Source organism: Oratosquilla oratoria, chromosome 35 (assembly GCF_046742065.1).
Source record: "Oratosquilla oratoria isolate Oo_2021 chromosome 35, ASM4674206v1, whole genome shotgun sequence".
In the NCBI taxonomy this organism is placed as follows: domain Eukaryota; kingdom Metazoa; phylum Arthropoda; class Malacostraca; order Stomatopoda; family Squillidae; genus Oratosquilla; species Oratosquilla oratoria.
Genome location: NC_134811.1, coordinates 10851940 through 10877515, shown reverse-complemented (window position 1 = coordinate 10877515; position 25576 = coordinate 10851940). Strand labels below are relative to the sequence as shown.

The 25576-nt window shown below is 41.8% G+C and overlaps 1 protein-coding gene across 1 annotated transcript; it reads left to right on the top strand.

Annotated features, from left to right (window-relative positions):
- Nucleotides 1-8832: 8832 nt before the first annotated feature.
- On the top strand, nt 8833-11322 carry LOC143018669 (uncharacterized). Its single transcript, XM_076174258.1, has 2 exons — nt 8833-8945; nt 9024-11322. The coding sequence occupies exons 1-2, from the start codon at nt 8833-8835 to the stop codon at nt 11320-11322; spliced, it is 2412 nt and encodes an 803-aa protein (XP_076030373.1).
- The last annotated feature ends 14254 nt before the right edge of the window (nt 11323-25576 follow it).

Below are 25576 nucleotides of genomic sequence, written 5' to 3'. Positions count from 1 at the left end.
TTTTAGAATAAAATGGCATCATTATTATATATGATTGGTAATATTATATTGAAAAGAAATTCCATAGAAAAAAATAATCTTTCAAAAAAATAAATAAATAAAAAAAGATACTAATGATTTTTTTTTATTAGTGTGCTACTAGAATAGAACCAGTATCTTATTACAGTTTAATCAGTTATTAATTTGATCTTAATACTTCACTACACATGTTTAGGCATGCATAAGCATATAAGCATGTCACTACCAGTATACTTCTCATTTGGAAAATCAACCACAAGGTTGCCAATCTGTGAAATCCTTGTATCAATAATGGGAATGTCTTTCAATACCTCTGTATTGTGATTCTTATCAGTACTCGTACTAGAAAGCTCAGTCAATTTAATATGGGGGCAAATTCAACTATTCACTGCCTCCTGCAGATCATCTACCATCTTAGGTTATTTAACTTGCACAGAGTACAGATCTATAACATTTGCTGAATGCTGTATTTTCATAAATCAACCTTCCTAATACATATTTCAAGTCCAAACTTGTAACCAAACCATCTATCAAATTCTCCACTAGTTAAATCTTAGAGCAAGTACCTTTCCTTCCTTCTGCCTTCTCCTTAGAACCTACCATTCCAATCTTCCCCATTCATTAGTAATTGTACTTTAAATTATTGCATCAAGCACTATATTACTCAAAACCAATGTAGCTAAAATGCAATCTTGCTTGGTTACCCACCTTAAGGCCATCCTTTTGTTCATCTACTACTTGGACAAAATTTACATAAACTTTGTCTTGTTCTAAAAAAAATACTCAAACATGAAAATGTTATTAAGATATCTCTATAACTAAATCTCCAACTCCTTTCCTAACTTTGTTGGTTGAGGTGACCTCTTCAGTACGGACCAAAATTTCACGGGCAGCGTTACCTGCTAGACGTACGATGTGTCGTAATAATACTCGCATCATAAAATATAGTCACCGCTTATATCGATCGTTCTCTCTTTCACCCGTGAATATTGATAACCATAGAAAATGTGATCAAGACAGTTTAGAGCAGTGGTTCCCAAACTGGGGGAAATTTCCACCTGGGGGGAAATTTGAAGCTCCCAGGGGGAAATAATTACACAACCTACTAAAAAAAATCTGATGGATTTTCTCATGTCTGAGAGAGAGAATGCCTGTTTATCAGTATATTTGTACATTTGAAAAATAAATTAGTAAATAGTCACAGTGTATTTTAACTACTCTTTCCCTGCTACACATGAAGGGGGAAATCTGGATAGTTGACCTGGGTGCAGGGGGAAATGACAGAAGAAAGTTTGTGAACCACTGGTTTAGAGAGTATGTCATTACGCAGGGGCAACTACAATATATATAATCAAGACGCCGATAAGGCATCCTCGCGTATCCAATTGCTCCTCATGCCGCCTACGTATGCGGCACCGTATGGAAGGGGTTAAGCTAAGCTTGTTGTGGTTGAGTTTTGTGGCTAGGCTAGTTTTTGTTTGCTTGCAAGTCAAGTGAAATAATTTACACTTAAATAGTTTCTGCAGCCTTTGATGAAGGCCTTGTGACTTATAATTCGTGTATCGCGTTTTTTTTTTTTTGTGGGGCTATCTTCGTATCTTACAATGATGTAATTGTGATTTATATTCGCAATTTACTTGTGTATGGCGATTTTCCTAATCTCAGACGTTGTAATGAGCAAATTAAAAAAACATAAGTCATTATTTCGCCAGGAGTTGGTCAAAGTGAGGGGTTAAGTGGTACTGGTGGAGACTACACCCCAAAGTGAAAGTTGTTTGAATTGTTATACAAATTTTTGGAAGATCACACCTATGCGATATAGCATTAGAAAAAATAAATATAAGTTTTGCAAATTATAATACATCCATGTAATATGCATTTTTCTTGGCGAAAATCAATAACAGAAAAGTTTGTGAAAGAAGCCGCTGGTGCTGATTGTGACGCTATCTTCGTTTTGATAGATGCGGCGGTAGAAGGAATTAAAGTTGTGCAAAACTACGCTATATAGCAACAGAAAATCAATGATTAATTTTGTAAATTATAATATGCATTTTTTTCGGTAATGAGATACAAAAAAGTTGCTACAACAGATTTCGTAAGTAACGAAGTCACGCCGGACGAATGGTACGCCGTGTTTGTTTTGATAAATGCCGACGTCGAAGAAATGAAAGGATGATAAATTCGTCTATTCTAACCTAACCTAACCTAACGTGTATTTAGTAAATCGGTACCTGTAATTTAAGGTCATCCGGATCGTCGTCGTCGTCGTCACGGATGTTGGCGGCCTGTCCGATCACTCTCTCGGATTGCGGGGTATATAGGTTTCTCATAGCTTGAAGGAATGCATGGATTTCAGCTCCATAGCATTCCTTTAAGAATATATACCTCGTCAGGTACTGTCGGAAGTACCGAGGGCGTACACCGGCCTCAACTGGACCGGGCAGACAACAAACACTTGACAAACGACAAGATGGCGTACCGATCCTATGCTAGCGACTTCGTTCGTTAGTATATTTGCTTGTAGCAAGATATTTTTTTTTTTAATTTATTTCCGCCAAGAAAATCGCATATTACGTTCATATATTATAATTTACAAAATTAATATTTAATTTTCTAATGCTATATCGCGTAGTTGTGCACAACTAAATAAATACGATCTATTTTTACCTAACCTAAATTTAACCTGCTATTAGAAATGCACCTGTAATTCTATAGGTTGTCGTCGTCAGGGATGTTGACGGCCGGTTTTGGTATTCGATCGGACAGCGGACTGCGGGGTGTACTGGGGTTGCTCAAATCACAGCTCTGTAGCACTGTTTAAAAAGTGTACTGTGCGAGGTACTAACGAAAGCACTGAGGGCGTATTCCAGATCATGCGGTCAGTTTCGTTCAGAAATCTATTTGCTTTTAGAAGGACTGGACAACATGACATCTCGATCCTATGATTGCAGCCTCGTTCGGTACAAGGTCTAAGTAAACAGGTCTAACCGCTGGAGCAGTTCTGCGCAGCTTCTGACGTCATTTGGATGCGTCCATTTTCTCTTTGTGATACACTGAAGAAAACTGTGAAACGCCAAGGAAGACAGGAACTATAATATTTTATATATTATATATATATATTATGTATCATATATATTATATATTCATATATATAGACAGGAACTATAATATTTTATATATATTTATATATATATTTTATATAATATTTGTCAGAATATAACTAATTGAGTGGAGCGGTGCGAGCGAAGGCGACGTCATTTTCGAACGACGGACCAACTTCAACTGACAGCTATAGGACCCGCTAACCCCACTTTGAACAGCCAGGTGACGTTCACGGGCCCGCTGCGCCAACTCCCTCGAAATTCGGTCGGAAGTGGTTAGACCTTATATTCTTAGATCTTGGTTCGGTAGTGTATTTGCCCTTAGCAACTTTTTTTTATTATTATTGGTTTCTGCCAAGAAGAACGTATATTACGTTGATGTACTATAATTTACAAAATCAATATTTAATTTTCTAATGTTATATCGCGAAGGTGTGCACTTCCGAAATAACACCAATTGCTCTTCTTCCTAGCTGATAGTGTCACACCACAGGGAAGTATATCTAAACTCGAAAAAACTAAGTTACACAGCTTGCATTTAGCGGTATGGATTGACAGCTTCATAATTTTGTTATGGCTTTGTCTGGGTAGACGAATGTGAAAATAGCTTTATTAATTAACTGCACAAGCCTAACCTAACTGTAGGATTAGACTCGCAGAGTTAATCTAAGGTAAGGTTAAGTTACTTTCGATTATTTCAGATATTCAATTTCACTTTGTTTACACTTCCCTATCCAATGCAAAGCTATCGACTAATGGGTTAGCGATGCAAATATTCTAAGAGTACATGTGGAGTAACATGTAAGGTGTTTGTATACAATATGGAAGCATTAACTGTATGTATGTAATGTCGACTACTATATATATATATATTTCCAGGCAGAGTTGCATCTACAGTATATGAGCGCCCGACAATGGTGCATAAAGTTTCACTTGATTGTGATGACGAGATCCTCTCCACAAACCAGTGATGACAGCATCTCCCTGCTTAAAGGTCAGATATCAACAGAGATACCATTCACTAAAAATCATCGAAAAAGTACTTTTTAAAAGCATACAAATAAAGTTTTTACCTATTACAGAAGAATTTATTCAGAAAATTCACTTTTAATTGCGCCTCGCATACCACTTTTCCGAAGTCTAGATATTCAGAATAACAATTTTGTTTGTTTGGCAACTGTGACGTCACGAACGCGGAATTCCCCGAACCTTTCCCGAAGCGCACGGGCGGAATGTTTCGAATAGCAGACGACGCAATGAAATGAAGACAAAACTGTTTTTTGCCAAATTTGACAAGATGTAGATGGTGGAATTATATAGAATACTGTCAGTATGTTTTTTTATGTACATTAAACTGTAAATACAAAAAGTTATGGAAGTCTTGATCCTTGTAATAAAAAAATCTGATACGTTGATGCTCGGTTTTGCAATTAAAACCCTCTTTACATCAAGGGCATCAGTACATAATGGACAGTTCCATGGTCTAAATAAATATACCGCCACTTTCTTCCATGCATCTTGTGTAGTAGAGATGCTCAGGTAGTGAAGGGTTGCACAGATGGCAGAGCACACACTTCAGATGACAATGGCGATCAGACACAGGCTGACACAAAACTAATAGCCGAGACACTTGTGATTATCCTAGGGAAAGAAAAAATAATTGAAAACTATTGGTAATATATCATAGAATTATTTAATCTAGCCCAACCCAATACTCTAGGGCTCCAGAAAGGCAGTATTCTAACCCTTCGACGTTAGTTTTATCTATATGATCATATTACCAAATGTATCCATTTAATAATGTGTTGATATCACTATACAGTTCCTTAAAAAAAATCCATGAAATGATCAATTAAAAAAAAAAAAAAATCCCCGATTCCTGTTCTGAACGATGACCAAAAAAAATGGATTAGTGTTTATATAACTGATCTTTATCACAGTGGATTCTGCAACACCATCTAAAAAACAAAATAAGTAGATAATAGATAAAAATTAGGTCACCTGTAGCTTAAACGCAGTGCAATGGCCAGCATATCCCATGGGAGCACTGCAGCTCTCATGTTGGTGTCTTGTTTAGCTATGCCAGTTTTTATCAGCAAAACCTCCAGAAACTTGTTTCTGTCCGGTCGCATCCAATTTCTGTACCTGCCTTGGTCTTCAAGTGCCAGTTCTTGAACGAGATTGTTATATTGGCTTCCGTCTTCAAGCATAACCACTTTGAAAATCAAAAGTATCTAATCTTACCATAACATAATTTTGGTACTTACTAAAGTCAATGATAGATACATTACACAAAAACTCTTTCGTTTTTTATTGCAATTTGAAATTACGTCGTCTGCTTTAAAAAGTTCGTCTGCTTCAGCCATCCTTGTAAAACCTACCCGTGGCACAATCTTCGCAGTGACGTCAGAGATTCTGTTCATTCTTCATGAAATGTTATTATGTTTGATGAATAGTAATAATGTTGAGTGCCGCAGGCCATTTAATATTAATTTCAGGAATTATGAGAATTACAATCTAAAATAATGTACCTAACTTGTAAAAAGAATAATTAGTTTTATCTAGTAGTAACAAATCACTATAATTAACCTTTTTACTGACACACTAGGGCCGAGATGAAAAAAAAATATATATATTTGTATCACGTTGTAGACATCGTTAAAAAAAAATTGTAGTATCTAGGCGGCGTAGTGTGACGTGAGCAGGATTGTCCAGGAGTACACTGCAAAAAAACATTGAATGCGTCACGTATATAACTCTTACTTTTTTGAGTGCCAAAAGACAACACTTCAGAATTAACATGGTCACTCACAAGCAAACACCAATGATATACCAATTTGAAAAGTTCTTCAGGGAGATATTCAATTTCCAAATGATAGTCCATAACTATACTGTTCATCCACAACACTTCAGAATTAACATGGTTACTCACAAGTAAACACCAATGATATACCAATTTGAAAAGTTCTTCAGGGATATATTTCATTTCCAAATGATAGTCCATAACTATACTGTTTATCCACTCATCTCGCCTGTTGTCAGATATATTCAAAGAGTCGAGACAACTCTCAAAAGACGACAAAGAAACCCTAATATCGCCGAAGAAATCGTCCGTTTCGCTACACGACGACATTGTCAGTTGAGATGACTTGGGTTGGTGTACATCATGACGTCATCACTAGACATGGCGCTGTATGCTGTGCTGTAGAATGCAAATTAACAGACAAATACTAGAGCCAAAAAGTCCCACATAAAATGTTCAGTTGTGCACAACTCCGCGATATAGCAATAGAAAATTAATTATTAATTTTCTTAATTATAATATATCAACGTAATATGCATTTTTCTTGGCGGAAATGAAAAACAAAAAAAGTTGCTATAACAGATTTCATAAGTAACAAAGTCGCGCCGGACGAATGGTACGCCGTGTTTGTTTTGATAGATGCCGAAAGGATGGTAAATTCGTCTATTCTAACCTAACCTAACGTGTATGTAGTAAATCGGTACCTGTAATTCAAGGTCATCCGGATCGTCGTCGTCGTCACGGATATTGGCGGCCTGTCCAATCACTCTTTCTGATTGTGGGGTATATAGGTTTCTCATAGCTTGAAGGAATGCATGGATTTCAGCTCCATAGCATTCCTTCAAGAATATATACCTCGCGAGGTACTGGCGGAAGTACCGAGGGGGTACACCAGGCCTCAACTGAACTGGGCAGACAACAAACAATTGACAAACGACAATATGGCGTCCTGATCCTATGCTAGCGACTTCGTTCGTTAATATATTTGCTAGTAGCAAGGTATATTTTGTTTTTACTTCCGCTAAGAAAATCGCATATTACGTTGATGTATCATAATTTACAAAATCAATATTTAATTTTCTAAAGCTATATGGCGTAGCTGTGCACAACTGAACAAAAATCCTTGTTGTTCTTGTGAAAATAATTAATATTATGAAAAAAATGCAAAGTTGTACCTGGGCATGGTGGACACACGTCTTGTCAGCCAAGGTCGAGTTCATACTTTCCTTCTTTTATTTATTGTGGTGTGAGCGTGAGTGTGTATGGCGCGGACGGGGACGGACGGTTGGCACCCCCTCCCCCTCTTTCTGGGGGGGGGGGAGAGGGGGTCAAAGGGCACGAGCGCTGGTATCCCCCTTCCCACCCGAATGTGGGGGGATGGCCTCACGTTGGCTTGGGTGGCGCAGTGCCGAACAAGGACCGTGCGTGGGTGGTGGTGAATGCGAATGTGAGTGGAGTGTACAGTACCCAGAAAGGGGGATATGGTAAGCTAGCATTAATGGTTAGGAGGTAGGGAATTAGGCTAGAGAATTGGAGAGTGTGCCGCAAAGGAATGTAAGGGCCCACCCAGGAGCGACCGAAACCGAAGAACCAACGTCATCGACGCACAAGTAAGTACTTTTGAATCACAAGCTATCTAGGCACCGCAAAAATGACAGCACCCGTAAGTGGAAACGGGCCGTCAATGTCCGCACCTGAGAGTGAAAACGAACCGTTCAAGATGAATAGTGTCACCTTAAGGCCGTTTGACGGGACAGGAGATGTCTCCGTGTGTCTAACAAAGGCAGCCTTGGTCGCGCGGCTAACGGGAGTGAAGGATGTGGCGAGTTACATCGCGCTAAATTTAGAGGGCGTGGCTTTATCCGTCTACATGGAGATGGCAACCGAAGATCAAAAGGAAATGGAAAAGGTGAAGGAGAGGTTACAGGAAGTTTTTGGCGAGAGTCCCTTTGAAGCGTACTGCAAACTACGGCGAATGCGGTGGACGGGAGAACAGATTGACGTGTTCGCAAATGACATTAGGCGATTGGCAGGCCTGATTAATCTCGAAGGCATCTCCCTGGAGATGGTAGTGAGAATGGCTTTCGTGAATGGGTTTCCGGATTACATATCGACTGGGCTGCAGGCAATGGAAAATGCAGCAAAGGCAGACATGAGCGAACTTATAGCCCGCGCCAGGCTCCTGACTAAGGCTAAGGATGAAGGGCCGATGGTGGCTGCGGCCAACGAACAGACACAAAGGAGAGTGCCCTCGGCGGGAGAGGGCGCGCGGGCGAGGACAGTGGCCACTGACCGAGAAGGGAGAACGGGTGAGCTCGGGGGTGACTACAACAGATGGCGCGGGCTGTCGAGGGTCCGTTGTTACGAGTGCCGGAGACTGGGTCACCTGGCAAGGGACTGTAAGGAGGTAGAGCTTATCTGTTACTCGTGCAATCAGCCAGGGCACATGGCCCGAAATTGCAGTCAGGGAAACGGGACATCGGCGGCCACTATGCGAGGGGCCGCCGAGGAAATGTAAGGACACCGTTCAGTCGTATGCCGATCGTGGATATTTGGGTGAGAGGGAGACGCGCGAGGGCGCTGATAGACTCTGGCTGTTCAACCACGATTGTGAGGACCGATATAGTTCAAGAGTTCAGACGGGGAGATGTGGCCCTGACGACAGTCGACGGGAGAGAGACGATATGCGATGGCGACCAGGAAATTGAAATGATAGTGGAGGGTATCCCGATACGACTAAGAGTGCTCGTCATTAGAACGATTCTGGAGGGAATTGACGTGGTGCTGGGAATGGACGGAATTACCCAGCTTGGAGAAGTCACGTTCATCGATGGGCTCGTACGGATTGGAATGAGGCAGGACTCGGAAGAGAGGACGAAGAACCGACCGAGGCCGGGTGAGGACGTAGGAATGGCAATGGGAGCCGCGGAGGGCGGTGCTGGCCCGAAGCTCGACCCTGGGGAGAGGGCGACGCCGTGCACGATTGAGGACGAGGACTTCCGGGCGGAATTTGACGGCCGGAAGTGGGAAGTAGAGTGGTATCCGAAGGAGAGCTCGCCCGTCTTGAAGAACAAAGTCGACTGCTACACACGGACCCTCAGAGAGGGGGTGAGGGAGGACTTTGACCTCGAAGTGGAGCGATGGATCGAGGAAGGGATCTTGAGTCCCTGGGAGGAACCAGTGGAGGGCGGAATCCTGCCCTTGATGGCAGTGGTGCAGCCAACCAAGAGAAAGGTACGACCGGTGCTGGACTTCCGAGAGCTGAACCAGTTCGTGAAGTGTCATACTGGCGACGATTTTGTAGATGTGTGTAGTGAGACCCTACGCAGGTGGCGCCGAAGGAGGGGGGCGTCCGCCGTTGTAGACTTGCGGGCGGCTTACTTGCAAATTCACGTGACTAAGAAGCTATGGAAGTACCAGCTAGTAAAATACAAAGGGAGAATTTACTGCTTGACCAGACTAGGTTTTGGGCTCAGCTCGGCCCCGAGGATCATGACGAGAATCCTGAAGACGGTACTGGAGAAGACTGAAGCGATGAAGAAGGGCACTGACTCGTACCTCGACGACATACTGGTGGACGATGGCATAGTATCAACGTCGAACGTGGTGGAACATCTGGCTCGGTACGGATTGACAGCTAAGGAACCGGAGCCGTTGGAGGGAGGAGCGGTGTTGGGACTGCGACTGGAAAGGAACGCGGCAGGAACGCTGATGTTCAAGCGAGGGAACGAGATCCCGAAGGTGACGGACGAAATGTGTAAACGAGAACCTTTCTCCCTTTGCGGCAAATTAGTGGGCCACTACCCGATCGCCGGATGGCTTCGTACGGCATGTAGCTACATTAAGAGGAGGGTGGGATCTAAAGATTGGGGAGAGAAGGTTGATGAGGACACGCTAACCATGATACGCGACGTTGTCCAGAGGACGATGCACGATTATCCTGTGAGAGGACAGTGGAACGCGCCCCAGCAGAGCCATGGCGTAGTATGGTGCGACGCGAGTAGTATCGCAACCGGCGCCGTCTTGGAGATAGGGAACGTGATAGTCGAAGATGGAGCGTGGCAGCGGAAGAAGGACGACTACCACCATATTAACGTGTCAGAGTTGGACGCGGTCATAAAAGGAACAAATATGGCGCTGAAATGGGGGCTGCGTGAGATCGAGATCAGGACGGACTCAGCCACGGTAGCGGGGTGGATGAACTCGGTGCTGACGGCTGAAAAGAGAGTACGCACGAAAGGAGCTGCAGAGATCCTGGTGAAGCGCCGCCTCGGGATCCTGAGAGAGTTAATCGACGAGTTCGGCATGAAGATAAGGGTGAGGAAGGTATCCTCGGAGGCGAACAAAGCGGACGCGCTTACCAGAGTAAAGAAGAGCTGGCTGAAAGCGAAGGAAGAACAGGAAGAGAAGCTCGAGATGTGCGCCGCTGTGTCCTTTCGTGCGAAAGAGTTGCACGAGACGCATCATCTAGGGGTCGATAGGTCATTGTTCCTGGCAAGGAAGGTTAACCCGAACATATCAAGGGAAGAAGTGCGGCATGCGGTGAGGGCGTGTGCCCGCTGTCAGTCCATAAACCCAGCCCCCAGACCGCATTCAGCGGGGGAGCTCTGCGTGGAAGAGAACTGGGGGCGGCTGGCAATTGACGTAACCCAATATCAAGGCACCAGATACTTATCGATGGTCGACTGCGGCCCAGGGCGGTTCGGCATTTGGCGGGAACTGAAGGCGGAGACTGGAGAAGAGATTGCGCGGGTGATGAACGAGGTATTTTTGGAGCGGGGCCCAGTGGATGAAGTCCTGATGGACAACGGCACGGCGTTTCGGTCGGAGGCACTGAAAGGTACATTGGACAAGTGGAACACAAGACGCTTCTTCCGGGCAGCGTACCGGCCGAGCGGAAATGGGATAGTAGAACGACACCATCGTACAATTAAGGCCATAGCTGAGAGGGCGCGAATACCGCCGACGGAGGCAGTTTTCTGGTATAATATCTCCCCCAGGTCAGGCCAAGACGACCGCTCGGTTCCGCAAAAGGCTGTGTTCAAATATGATTGGCGGTATCCGCTGCAGGGACCGAAACTGCCGGCCAATGCCGAAGAAGGCCCCGCCTCAGTGCAGGTGGGGGAGGAGGTATGGGTGAGACCAAGGGACAGGAAGTGCACGTCACAGTGGACGAGAGGGACAGTGACGGAGGTGAACTCCCGGAACAATGTTTCTGTTGAGGGCGTGCCGCGACATATCTTGGATATACGGCAGGTAGTGAGTGAAGGAGAAGATGAGGAGGAAGGCCACGGGGCGACAACAGAAGAGGATGGGGTGTCTCAGAGACCCCAGCGCGAAAGACGCCCGCCAAGGTGGCTACAGGACTACGATGTAGAGGAAGGAGAAGACGAGGAGTAGGTTGATCTCTAGATCAAGGGGGGGTGTCGTGTGAGCGTGAGTGTGTATGGCGCGGACGGGGACGGACGGTTGGCACCCCCTCCCCCTCTTTCTGGGGGGGGGAGAGGGGGTCAAAGGGCACGAGCGCTGGTATCCCCCTTCCCACCCGAATGTGGGGGGATGGCCTCACGTTGGCTTGGGTGGCGCAGTGCCGAACAAGGACCGTGCGTGGGTGGTGGTGAATGCGAGTGTGAGTGGAGTGTACAGTACCCAGAAAGGGGGATATGGTAAGCTAGCATTAATGGTTAGGAGGTAGGGAATTAGGCTAGAGAATTGGAGAGTGTGCCGCAAAGGAATGTAAGGGCCCACCCAGGAGCGACCGAAACCGAAGAACCGACGTCATCGACGCACAAGTAAGTACTTTTGAATCACATTTATTTATTTATTTATCTATTTATTTATCTTTCACCACCTCCAGACTCCTCGTATTCATCCATTGTGTTGACATCCATGGCCTTAGCCATTGGTGCATTCTGCTGTCTTGTGTACATGGAAGCAGACATATCGAAGAGGAAGAGCTTAGTGTGTGCTCTGTCTACGAGCTGATCACAAAAGTAATAGGACGCCGTTTGTAAACACTCAAACTTGCTGAGCTCTGATGAAAATTATGCTGTCTTTATGCAAAAATTGACCGTCATACTGGCTTTACAGACGCAGTAGCCTGCAATGCCTGAGACTAAGAGCTATACTGATAATAAAATAAATAGAAACGACATAGCATGAATAGGAACATATAAATGTACGGTGGCGGAGACTGGCATGGGTAATGCCTGATGAGGGTGGCTGCCCAGCTCGACTCTTTGGCGGAGGGCAGCACAAAGACGCTCGCACATGTGTTTGAGAGACATACCAATCATGGATTTTTTTAAACCTATTGATTTGACTTAATTAAATTTATAAGTAAAATGAACACTAGTTACCCTATCGTGATGTCAATACAACAGCAAGTTTTGTGTGAGTGTACAATGTACTTTAATTAGAGTGCAGGTTCCGACACTAAAACAATAATTATGTATAAGAAGTGATGTTTAATTGCCTGTACTGGTTGGATACTAAAGCTAACCTGATGTCTTATTCTTATTACCATTTAATGGACAGCATATATGAAATCATGGAATAGTACAAAGCGAATCGAAAAATTATTATTAACTATATCATTGTTACCAGGAATTTTTCTTACCTCAAATGTTTTCGTTGTTGTTTTCAGCAGGGTTTGGCGCTGGATTTTCTTTAGACTGTTTGAAGGAGTAACTAGATCTTTATATAAAGTCTTGTTGTTCCTTTTGATATTATTATAATTATCACTACTGTCTAATTATCATAATGATAATCGTTATTATTAGCATTACCCATATCATTAGTACTACCATCATCTGTTGTACACATAGTGTAAACAATTATTGTTATCCCTTATACTTCCGTTTTCTTATATTCACAACTTACGTTTTCTCATTGGTAATCGTTTTTAGATGGGAAACCTTATTATATGTAATTCTGGTGAACAACAGTATACATTTTAGTTTGTTACCTCATATTGGCATATGTACTGGAGACCATGTGCTTAAGAGAATAGAATTATTTAGGCCAGAAAGTAGTAGGCTACATTTTAACTTGTATGCGATGATAACATTCAAGGGCAGCAGTCTTAATATTTGTTTTGGAGAATATTTCTTGTGTAATGGAGAGTAAACTTCCATGGCTTAGCTTCTAATTCCCATTTGGGGAGTTTGCAAATTGAGTAAATAATTATGAAGTGTAGGTTACACGCAAGGACGGCTAGACTTGTTGCGTCGATAGTAATTACTGTGCTTGCAAACACGATAAGACTTGCACGTCGTGATGCAAAATACCAGACCTCTAGGCTATATTCTTGAATCAACGATCTCTCGTCTACAAAATGGAAAGAGCAACTGGTTCACTCTATATATCATTCCATTCTTATCCACCAAATCGAGATCTCTGCACAGAACTCTTACCAGCCCATCCATACACACGTTGAACAATTATAACATCACACAACCCTGACAGAGCCTGATATGTTATTCACCTTTCTATTCCCGACACTCGCACATGACCTACTACTAACGTAAATGTTTAACGACCGTTAATGTATTCCCTCCCGGCTTTATGTATTTGTAGCTCAGTCCATAAATTAAGACGATGATGTCGCTGTTGTTGTATGTAAATATGCGGTAGTCGACCAGTATAGTCACCGGCATGAATTCTTGTTCCCACATAATTATCCCATTTTGACTTATCCCAATCTGACTTAACTACTTATCAACAAAATGAAATAAAATACAGCATTTGCGCATATTTTTTCTGTCATAAGCTTAGCTTGGTTTATTTACACTATATCAGACACGCTCAAACCTGACTATTGGCGTATTGTAGCTGCAACTAAATACAATAAACAAATAAATAAATAAGTAAATAAAAAATAAATAGAATAATATAAAATCAAGGGTGTAATGCATCCGCTCATTGGAGAGCCATTCCGACACTCCTTACATGAGTAGGAACAATATTTGTTATCACCTCCAGAATATATTATCTATATCATCATTATAGATATGAGAATGACGTGTTTTGGATTAACTGTTCTGATCTGACCAAAATTTGAACAATCCTATCAATTCACTCTCAGTGTGCCTATTTACTATTCAACTATATGAAATTCCCATTTCACCAGGATGAAACATAGGCAAGGTACGAATATAACTTTACTTACATCTATGCAGATACATACGATGAGAGGGCGTTGGCGTGAGAGTTTGAACGGAGCGCAGCCTTTTAAACATGAGGTGTCACAATACAATATATATATATATACATATATATTATATATATGTACACACACACACACACACCCACACACACACAAACATATTATATATATATATATATATATATATATATATATATATATATATATATTATAACCTATATTTTTCCTATTTGCCTGTTTTCACACATTCACTTCACTTTTTATTATGTATGAGGAGGGCGTACAAATATCTATCAGCTACCTATCTATTACCCATCCGCTTATACATTTGTAAGCCTCCTGGCACTATTTCTAGGTGCCATTTTCATCCGCGTGACCTTTTGACCTTCCATCGGCGGGGAGAGTCGCGTCCCTTTTCTTTGTGTCCTCGGGTGATGCCGCGGCTTCACGCCTTTTCTTAGGCTTCTTCTTCTTACCTTCTCACCAGACATCTGTTACGTCATAGCCTGTCAGCTGCCGGTGTTTCGTTTACAATTCTTCGCCACTCCGTTCTATCCATGAATATTATATTCTGTGAGACTTCATCCAAGTTTATTCCTCTCCTATCTAAAGCCTCATCCACTCCCTCGATCCATCTTATCCTTGGTCTTCCTACTGGTCTTGTTCCTTCTGGTTTGTGATTTAAAATTCTCTTTGGATATTTTAACTTGGGCTAACATACTTATTTTATCGTAAATTTATTATATCCTTAACATGAAATTTTGGCAATAATCCGTTTGAAGTATACCATGGCACACAAGACATATCATACATGAACATTATATGGCACATACGTGACACATGACAACTTTTATATGCGTGAAGGTAAAACTGTAATTGAGTTGGTCCCTCCAGCCATGGAATATACTCGACTTACTGACAACCCCGGGACCTGCAATGATGCTCTTTTCCATTATATTTTGACGTGTTCATTGACGTGCCATCGGAGAATAATTGCTATTTAACCATCAATTGCTCAGTGTGACTCAGGCGAGGCTAGCAGCATAATTGTCCAAGCTCATCTCCGGCTATATGGGTATGTAGCACGCTTTATTTGATGTATCTAACTCACAGGCTGATCCCACAAGGACCTTCAATGTAGACGAAGGAGACGGCAACAGGACGCATAGCGGGTGAAGTCGGCCGATCCTGCAGAAAGCTGTTTGGAATGGGAAAAGTTGGTGCTTCAGTAGGAGGGAATGACGTATCCACCTAAGTGAAGCGATGAAACGGAGAAAGCTGAACTGTACAACTTCATCAATAGAAAACAGTGATCAGAGAAAAGAAAGAGAAACATGGATCATATAGAAGAAACTATTTGGAAAGGTAAATTGATTAAACAAGGACGGCATAAGCAACCTTTAGGGAGGCAGCAGATTATTTCTTTGAATATATAGGGCATGAAATATAGAGACCAAATTATGAAAAGAGTAAAAGTGATTTACTTAGAGCTTTATCAGACAAATACCTAACATACCCTATAAATTCATTTAACAAACAGTAGTTGTGTCCCAGGAGCTACAAATGAAGAAGTAGTGTTTCCTCTAAAATGTACGAAGAAAAAAATAGGATTGACGGCATGTTGATTAATCTTCTAAAATATGTAGGGAAAATTAATTGTAAATTAGCTCAATTACACTAAACATATACTCCACCAAAAAGGAGATCGACTATTTATTTTTTATCAAACCTACATAAAGTGTTTTTAAAGACAATAGACTAAGTAGAAATTTGAATGAATACCGGCCAAGACAATAGGTGCGTTTTAGAAACTTAATATTCAACACAAACCATCTACGGAGAATGAATCAACTGATCGAAAAAACGACAGAATCTAATAAACCTTTGAGCTTAGCTTAGATAGATTACGAAAAGGTCTTCGACTCGGTGGAACAAATGACAATACTAAAATATATACATAGAGTGCAAATGAATACATTATGAGAATTCTACAGAACATTTTTGTGAAGGATACTGCTCTACCACATAAAGATAAAGAACCAATCAAAATTGAGTTAGAAGTGCGATAAGGCTGCTCAGACAGGGTAAAAAAGACGTGGCGCACACTGCCATGGTACAAGTTGTCCCGACGGACTGTCCCTTCACACTCGAGGAGTTCCGTCGGGCTCGTGAGACGAGTGAGGATACTGCTCCAGGAAGTGACGGCATTCCTTATTCCTTCTTGAGGCAACTGGAGCCAGGTGGGGAGCTGGCAACACTGGGAATCGCCAATGCTTCTTGGGAGGCGGGGCGACTACCTGCGGAATGGAAAAAGGCGGGTGTGGTGCTGTTTCCCCAAGTCCAGGGGCCTACACATCTCCAGCCCCAGCTCCCTCACCTCCTACATTGGCAAGACCGCTTAACGGATGTTCTTTAGTCGCCTCCCATGTTGGATGGGACCCTTCCATCACAATATGTATGGATTTATAAAGGGAATGGCAGCAACCTACTGTGTGGCAACTCCATTTGGCTTGGTTGGTAGTCAGTTTGCATTATAGTGTTGGATTTGGAAAAAGCTTTCGAGTAAGCAAATGCCTCTGCATCCTTGACAAATATAGAAACGACAGAGAAGTTTGCAAGAGTGACATAGCAAAAGTTGGCGCAGTTGTGCGACTCGCGGAGGGGCTTGGGAGAAGTATTTGCTTGGCAGTGGACTACGAATGAATGGATTATTGACGGAAAGATTAATTCAAAGAGGGAGTAATTCGGAAGTTGACCATGAGGTTTGTTTTACCCAGTCGTCGAGCAGAAATAACTGATTCATTAAACATTTGCATTTTTTCAAAGGCCAGGTGCCACAACGTTGGTAATAGGGATTATCACAATTCCAAACCCAAACAGTCATATTTCAAGAATGACATTAGAATATATAGGACTTTCCTTCTTTATATTCCAACCCTTTGTCAATTTTTTTCTTTTTATGTTTTGACCGAAAACTAGTGCAGCCCATTGAAATAGTTAAACCAATCCGGCATCTCTTAGACTGCTCCTTGTGCTCATGTTTTGTCGTCAGTTTTCTGGTCACGCGGTCGCCTAGTGCACGCGTGAGCAGAACAGGGGTGCAGCTGTTGGCCACAAGTCCTGTTTGCACCGATGGCTGCGAGAATCAAGAACCAATGTGACCAGGGATCATAAAAATGTATGATTGTCATTATAGACTGAGGGATTTATCCCCGTACACAACTTCCACAACAATTCCTAGAATTAAAGGGTTAGACAACCGAGCTTTCCCATCTTGAGAAATGCATTACCTCAAGGTGATATTGATAAATTCTGTTTGATTTATTGTAATTACGGGTTGTGGTGAAGCACAATGAATGTCTATTTACTACAGGGAAAAACCAGATTACCTTTGGGATGGACTCGCTGCAGGGTACGTCCTGGGTGTACCAGCGTCATCACCTAACTGCCCGGCACCTCAAGCCCACTTGACTCTGCTTGTTCCTGGCTGCCCGGACTGCCTGGGCACCTAGCCAATCATTTCCCTGAGCAACAATCACGTGACCTACCCCGGGCAACGTAGGGCGGAGTCAACCTGGCTTGGGCATGCGGCGCGAGAAACTGAGCAGGTGGGCGTGGTACCAAACGCGGGAAACTGAGGTACAAGGCCCACGTGGCAGGCGGGCTGGCACCACGTGGCGTATACAAAGGTACGAGGTGTCTAGAGAAGGCCCACGTGGTGTCAGGGAGGCAAAAGCCCGCGCTAGGCGCCAACTAACCATATATGATGCTAGGGATGAGTTGACTATGACAGTAGGAGGAGCTAAGAAAATGGCTGTGATGGGAGAGGAAAATGAAAAATATAATAAAAATAAGGTGCAAGGAGCTTTGGAAATTATGAAAGCTGGTAAAGCACTTAGGTTGTATGGGTGTCATATGGAGTGTCTGAAAAAGGAAGGTACATTTATAATAGATTGACTAGTAGGGTTGTTTAATGTGTGTCTAAGGCGGGGTGGGGGTGCCGGAGGCCTGGAGGAGTGCTTGTAAAGTTCCGCTTTACAAAGGAAAAGATGGGGCAAATGCGAATGTAGTTTTAGAGGGATTGGTTTGTTGAGCGTAGTTGAAAAGGCATATGGGAGGGCGTTAATTGAAAGGATTAGAAGAGGAACAGAGGGAATAGTTGGTGAGGAGCAGAATGGGATTAGGAAAGGTAGAGGGTGTGTAGGTCAAGTTTATGTGGTAAGACAGATTTGCGAGAATTTTTTGGCAAAATATATTCATGTTTTTAGGACTCAATGAATTTGGAGAAGACTTATGACAGGGTAAACAAGAAGGCATTGTAATAAGTATTGCAAATATATGGGATTGAGGGAAACCTGTTAAGGGCACTCAAGAGTTTTTATGAGAATAGTAAAGCTTCTGTTAGGACTGCGAATAGTGAGAGCAAGTGGTTTGAAGTGAAGGTGGGGTTGCGCCATGGTTGTGTCATGTCGCCATGGTTATTCAATGTGTACATGGATGGGGTGCTACGAGAGGTAAATGCAAGAGTGATGGGCAGGGGATTGGTGATGGTTAGATATAGTGGAGGGAGGTGGGAGATGAATCAGATGTTGTTTGCGAATAACACTTCGCCTGTGGCGGTGTCTAAGGAGGGATTGGCAGTGACGGAGTTTGAGGAGGTATGTGAAAGAAGGAAGTTGAAAGTAAATTTGGGGAAGAGCAAAGTGATGAGATGTACAAGGGGAAAGTATGAAACCAAGTTGGACGCAAATATTAGAGGAGACTAGAGGAGGTGGATGGTTTCAAGTGTTTAGGGTCACATGTAACAGGGAATGGAGGAGTGGGCTGGAAGTATACTGTAGAGTGAGGGGAGCAAGTAAATATCTTGAAGGATTGAAAAGTGTTATGAGAAATAGGCATCTGGGAATGAATGCAGAGAGAATATTATATGAAAAGGCGATTGTGCCTACGACATTGTATGGGGTGGAGACTTTGATTCTAAGAGAGACAGAGAGGATAATTTTAAATGTGTTTGAGATGAAGTGTCTGAGAAGTAGGGTAGAGGTGTACAAGGTTAGATAGAGTGAAAAATGAGGAGGTGAGGAGGAGAGCGGGAGCAGAAAAGAAATCGGCAGATAGGGATGATGAAAGATTATTGGGGTGGTTTGGGCACATGGAAAGAATTAGTGAAGAAAAATTAACAAAAATAAATGTGGAAAGCTGAGGTGGATGAAGTGAATTTGAGGGGACGACCAAAAGGAGATGGATTGATGGGGGTGAAAGGGGCTTTGTGCAAGAAGGAAATATCTGTTGAGCAAGGGAAAGAGAAGGCAGAGGATAGGTGTGAGTGGAGAATGGTTGTGTATGGAGGATATTTTGACGCAGATCGAAGGACTTTCTCCCCGTCTTCTCTATCTTTCGCATGAGGGGACGAGAAGGGAGGATAGCTGTGTAAATGAAGTGGAGCCTACTGTGGACGTGCTTTGTCTTGCTGCATTGCTACTGACCCAGGCAGCGGGTAGGAGGCAAGGACGACCCTTCGTCCACAAGGAAATTAGATGAAAGGTAAACAATGGTTGGTTGATGGGAGTGGAAGTGGGTGGAAGTGGGTGGATGCCTTGGCTGGATACTTCCCTTATGAGAGGAAAGAGGCCATTGGTATATTGATAGATATATTTCTTGTGTGACATATAAGAAAAAATAGGTGTGCAAAGTACGGGCGATCGAGGAAATTACTGTCTTAAGAGAAAAAGAGGGCGTAGGTTGGGTAGAGAGCTTTACAACACTCATCTGAACCGGGCATTTAAAGAAAACCAAAAGGAAAAGGAGAACAAGAAATCAAAGCTGGTGGTTATTAATTAACCCATTCAACTCCGATGACAAGATGTCTTGTCATTTGGTCAAATAAAACAAAAAATCATAAAACACCAAAATGTTTGATCAAACACCAGAAAAATATGACGTCAGTCCTCGCTTCGCTCGCAGCGAAGCGAGGACTGACGTCATATTTTTCTGGTGTTTGATCAAACATTTTGGTGTTTTATGATTTTTTGTTTTATTTGACCAAATGACAAGACATCTTGTCATCGGAGTTGAATGGGTTAATCCGTCCCGACAAACCATGTCAGGAGTTGGACACAGCAGGAAACGAACAAATGATACTTTTGAAGAAGTCCTAGTTGGACGAAACATCAGCAATAAAACTTCAACGGATTCTTGGCGTTTAAACTCACCACCCTACCACTCATTCTGTCTTCACACCTCTTGAACTTGTCTATACATGCTAATTCCACGACTTATTCCTTAACTCACTGTTTTGAAATTTGAACTTTATTTTTGTTGTTTTTGTATCTTCTTTTACATACCTGCCTCAAATGAATAGTTTTATTTCTTCATATATGCCTTCCCCATTGTCCATTACTACTTTCATTATTTCTTCCTTTGTTGTATTTCTCGTTCTTTTCTTATTGGTAAATATTCCACTTTCCATCCTACCACAATCATGCATTATCGTTTGTCCACTACTTCACCACAACTTCCTTTTCTTCATTTTTTTTTCCACATTTTCTAAAGTGGACTTCATATGAATATCAAGCATCCCTTCTGTCCTTGTTTTCTCTATATTTTTCATTTTCCCTGGCCTTCTCATTCCTCAATTTCATACTATATTTCCATTTATTTCCTCCTTCCTTTAATCTATCTTAATCAATATTCAACTCTTCAAAGTCTCTTTCATGAGATTTTTTTTTAGATTGTCGTCTCACTCAATTCGGTCAGTTACCTACTTCCTAAATACTTCCATTACGTTCATGTTCTTACCATGTCTTCCATTACTTTTTATTTTCTATTCTTACCATGTCTACTATTTTAATATGGCAGCCATGATAGCCATTTTCGTCTTTGGCTAATCTAAGTTATCTAACTAATTTATGAATCATCAGAAATCACTAACTTATTTGAACTTCGGTTGTCAAAATTCTTGAACTTACGATTTCACTTACCTTCCAGTATGTAGTTTTCTGCTGTATTCCTCTCCATTTTTTTTCATATCAAGTACAATTTCCAACTTACCATTGAGGTAAACTTTGCCTGCAAACCCCCGGGAATACATGAACTAGATTATTCCTTGAACTTCTGGAGCTGGGTTGTACGTCCGCTCACTTAAAGCTGTGTGTGTGTGTGTGTGTGTGTGTATTTTACCTAGTTGTATTTTACGGGAGAAGAGCTATGCTCGTAGAGACCCGCAGTTGTATATTTCCGCATCCAGTTCTTTCTTAAAATCGTGTATAGTTTTAGCACTCACTGTTTTCTCTTTCAATTTATTCCATGTTTCTATTACTTTGTGTGGAAAGCTGTTCTTTTTCAAATCTCTTCTGTAGCTGTCCTTCTTAAGTTTCTTCTCGTGTCCTCTTGTGTATCTTCTGTCGCATTTAAGTAGATCATCCCTATCAAGGATCTCCATCCATTTTATTATTCTGTAGATGGTTATCAAATCGCCTCTTTCTCTTCTTTGCTTCAGAGTTAGTAAGTTTAGTTTGTCAACTTGCTAAGTGTTGGTGCCATCTTTGTCAATGCTCTTTGAATTCTTTCTAGTTTCTTTATGTTTTTTATTGTACTGGGTGTCCATAGTGACGCTGCATATTCTAATTTTGGTCTTATCAGTGTAACTAGTATTCTCTTTACCATTTCCTCGTCCATGTAGTCAAAGGCCACTTTCATTGATCTTATTAAATTGTAGGTTTCTCCAACTATTTTGTTTACATGTTTGTCTGGTGTCATGTCGTTTGAGATAATTACTCCTAGGTCTCTTTCTGAGTTTACTTTTGTAACTTCCTTTGTTCCAATTTTGTATTGACCGGATATTCTATTTTTACTTTTTCCAAATTCCATTATACTACATTTCTTAATGTTGAAATTCACTTCGTTCTTTTTATTCTATTTTCAGACTTAGTCCAGGTCTTCTTGAAAAAAATTGCGATCTTCTTCTTTACTTACTCTCTTCAATAGTTTCGCATCATCTGCAAAGAAGTTTATATAACATTCAATTCCTTCATCCATGTCATTCATATAAACAGCAAACATTATCGGAGCCAACACGGAGCCTTGGGGGACTCCACTTAACATGTTTACCCAATTTGAATTCTTATCTCTAAGTACCACTTCCATTTTTCTTCTTTTCAAGAAATCTTTCATCCATTCCAATAATCCTCCCTGTATTCCACCTATTGTTTCAATTTTTCTTTGTAGTTTTTTGTGTGGTACTTTGTCAAAAGCCTTTTGTGTGTGTGTGTGTGTGTGTGTGTGTGTGTGTGTGTGTGTGTGTGTGTGTGCGCGCGCGTGTGTGTGAATGACATAGACAGATAGATAGTGAAATGACTAGAGTGGGAGAGTGTGGGAGTGTGATCAGTGTCCTATGAGCGATGGCTATCTGGGAGAGTAGGTATCTGTTACCAGGTCTATGTTTCAATGATATTTTATATGTGTTGGATGTTGATCTGAATGTTGTCGTGCTAGTATACTCCCTGCTTCTCCTGGGAGGGAATTTTGAGTGGAGCCAATATATGGAGGAGTATGATGGAGACAGACTGTTTGGTGGTCAGTCTTGGAATACTTGTTTTGTGATCTGAGTGTGAATGTGTTTTTGTGTATATGTATATTGTAGTATAGGTGGTAGATTGTTGTATATTCGAGTAGTATGCTGCTGACATTTCATTTCGCTCAGTTGGTTGTCTTTGTGTGATGCAATGAGACGGGTGAGTAAGGTTGATGACTCTTGTAGAGAATTGTGTCCACATCATTTTCACGTGATGACCTATGAAGAGGATTTTGGCTTTTATGTGCAGCCGTTCCATTGGGAGTGGTATTGGTACATCTAGCTTAATTCTTAATGTTCTTAACATTCTTAATGTTTCATTTTGTATGGTTTATAAGTTCTCTATTTTCCTAATTGTTGGAAATCATGAAGCGTAGTCGAGGGAGGTTCTCAACACTTGTTTGTTGACTGTAATTAGATCTTCCTTCAGCTGTCCATATATATATATATATATATATATATATATATATATATATATATATATATATATATATGGAGGTGAAGGCTGTGCATCAACTAGTAGAGACACTAGATACTCGAGGAATGCGGAGAACTGTCTTGCAAAACCTACAGTTTAATTGTGCATTCGTTGGAAGATGGGAGAGTGCTTCCTATTTAGAGGAAGCACAATGCCATACCAATCTATAAAATATGAAACAAGGGGGAACCTCTGAATTACAGACCAGTGTCGCTGACCAGCATGATCGCTAAACAGCGTGAAAGAATTGAGGGAAACTTTGATAATCAACCAACCTGGATTCAGAAATGGAAGACCATGTGTCTCAAATCTGGTAATCCTTCACTATAAGACAGTCCAAGTACTGCAGGGGATGGATGAACGGACTGTACATACCTAGATCGAGAGAAACCCTAAGGTACCACACAAACGATTATTGTGGAAACTAAAGCACACTGGAGGGATTACAAGAGCCCTCACTGAATGGACACAAGATTTCCTGAGAGGCAGATCCATGAAAAAAGTAGTAAGGGATACGATGTCAGGATGTAAGAAGGTAACTAATTCCCACAGGGGTCTGCACAGGCAGCCTTAATGTTCTTGTAAACGACATAATGGAGAGAAAAACAACCTGTCGACACAACGATCATGAAAAGAATAGAAGACTGCAAAATATTGGCTGTGGTTCTAGACAGAATGGGGACCAAGTGTGGGAAAATTAATTTAAATTCTAGACTTACAAAGCATTGGAAATGGGCAGAAAAACACGAAGGGGCCATTAATGATTTACTTGAAGGGAAATAAAACAATTGCAAAGACGAAAGAGGAGAAGGACCTGGGAGTGTTTTTCATAGATAATTCGTCACCCGATCAGCACATCAATATGATATTTTGGCCCGACATAAACAGTCGATGATTAATAAGAATGGCTTTTCACTTCAGGAACAGAAAAATGATGAAAACAATAATAACAAGATAAAAACCTAGTCCGCCTAAAGCAGAAAAATTTGCATCAGTATATATACGTATAATCGAGAGAATAAAATGAAAAACAACTAAAAGGATCTCCAGACTAACAGAAAAGCTGTTCCCTCAAGTTGCACTGGCTGGAAACCAGCTGTTCCTTAGTGACTGGCAACAGTCCTCTGGACTTCTAATTGATCTTTTTGGGACGGAACTTTGGCCTGCTGTCTATGCTGTATTAGAACATAAGAATGAAGGAGACTGCAAGAGACCATGAGGTCTACACTAGGCAGTTCCATGTCCATTACCACCTGTCATCGCCATCCATAAAGTTGTCTAACCGTTTCTTAAAACAACTGATAGTTTCAACGCTCACTGCATGATTACTAAGTCTGTTCCATTAGTTGCCCACCCTATTAGTAAACCAATTATTGCCTATTTCCTTCTCAAATCTAAATTTGTCCAGTTTAAATTCATTACTGCGAGTACTGCCCTGTTGTCTTAATATGATGACCTTGCCTGCGTCACCCTTGTTAAAGCCTTTGATCCACTTGAACACCTGTGAAAGTTTCTATGTCAATGGCTGAAAATAGAGGAAGGTAAGTAATCTCCGACTGCCAGCTCTCCTTATGTGAGGAGAAAGAAATGCAATTGAAATTAATAGATATCTTGGAGCCACTCCAGGGATAGAGTGACAGACCCTCGGGGTTGCAATTCCAGCTGGGGGTGAGGGGTCTGATACGTTTTGAAACTGGGGACAGAGGGGAGATAATTCTCTCTGCCGTCCATCTGGCAGGACAGTCGCTAGCAGGTATCTGCCATTGGTCCCAGCCTAGCAGACAGGCCGTATTATACGGAAGGACGAGAATGAGAAAAACTGTGTCTTCCCTCATTTGAAATAAAGGGAAGAGGCGACATTACTCCTGTGTTCAGAACAATGAACGAAACTGACGAAATTTCTATTTCTTCGGGACGGGAAAGTAACAAAATGTCATGGGAGAAAACTGTAAAAGACAAGGTGGTTGAAGGATTTCAAGAAATACATCATCTATACAGATGCATCGACTTTGAGATAACTTAAAATAGGAAACAAATTAAATAAAAATATAAATGAATTCAGTCAAGTTTGATCAAGACAAAGAAACGGAACTCCATGAGTGATTTTCCCTGCAATTTATAATTTGGTAGATGTACGGCTTGCTGATGCATTAGTTAGCGTCGAGGGTTCGTGACGACGCAGGCCCGAGATCGAACCTCACTTAGGGCTAAGCTTCACTGACACTGCAAGCCGTTACTGTCCCCTTTAAGCAAGGGGATGGTGTATATGAGTAAGGTCATAGTACTGCCCATTGATCGGTCTATATTTGAGGTCTGAGCTCTTATCCGGGAGGTTAACGATCACAAGTCCAGCACGTGATCTCGGATCTCTGTGAATCCCACAAACGGAGCGGGTAGGCTCAGCTGTCTCTACCCTAAGACACAACTCTATCTCTTC

Excerpts from the sequence above, each read along its gene's own strand:
- LOC143018669 (XM_076174258.1), top strand. The coding sequence starts at position 8,833 with ATGGCAATGGGAGCCGCGGAGGGCGGTGCTGGCCCGAAGCTCGACCCT. Across the intron at positions 8,946-9,023 it reads GCGGAATTTGACGGCCGGAA|AGAGGGGGTGAGGGAGGACT; the intron begins GTGGGAAGTAGA and ends ACGGACCCTCAG.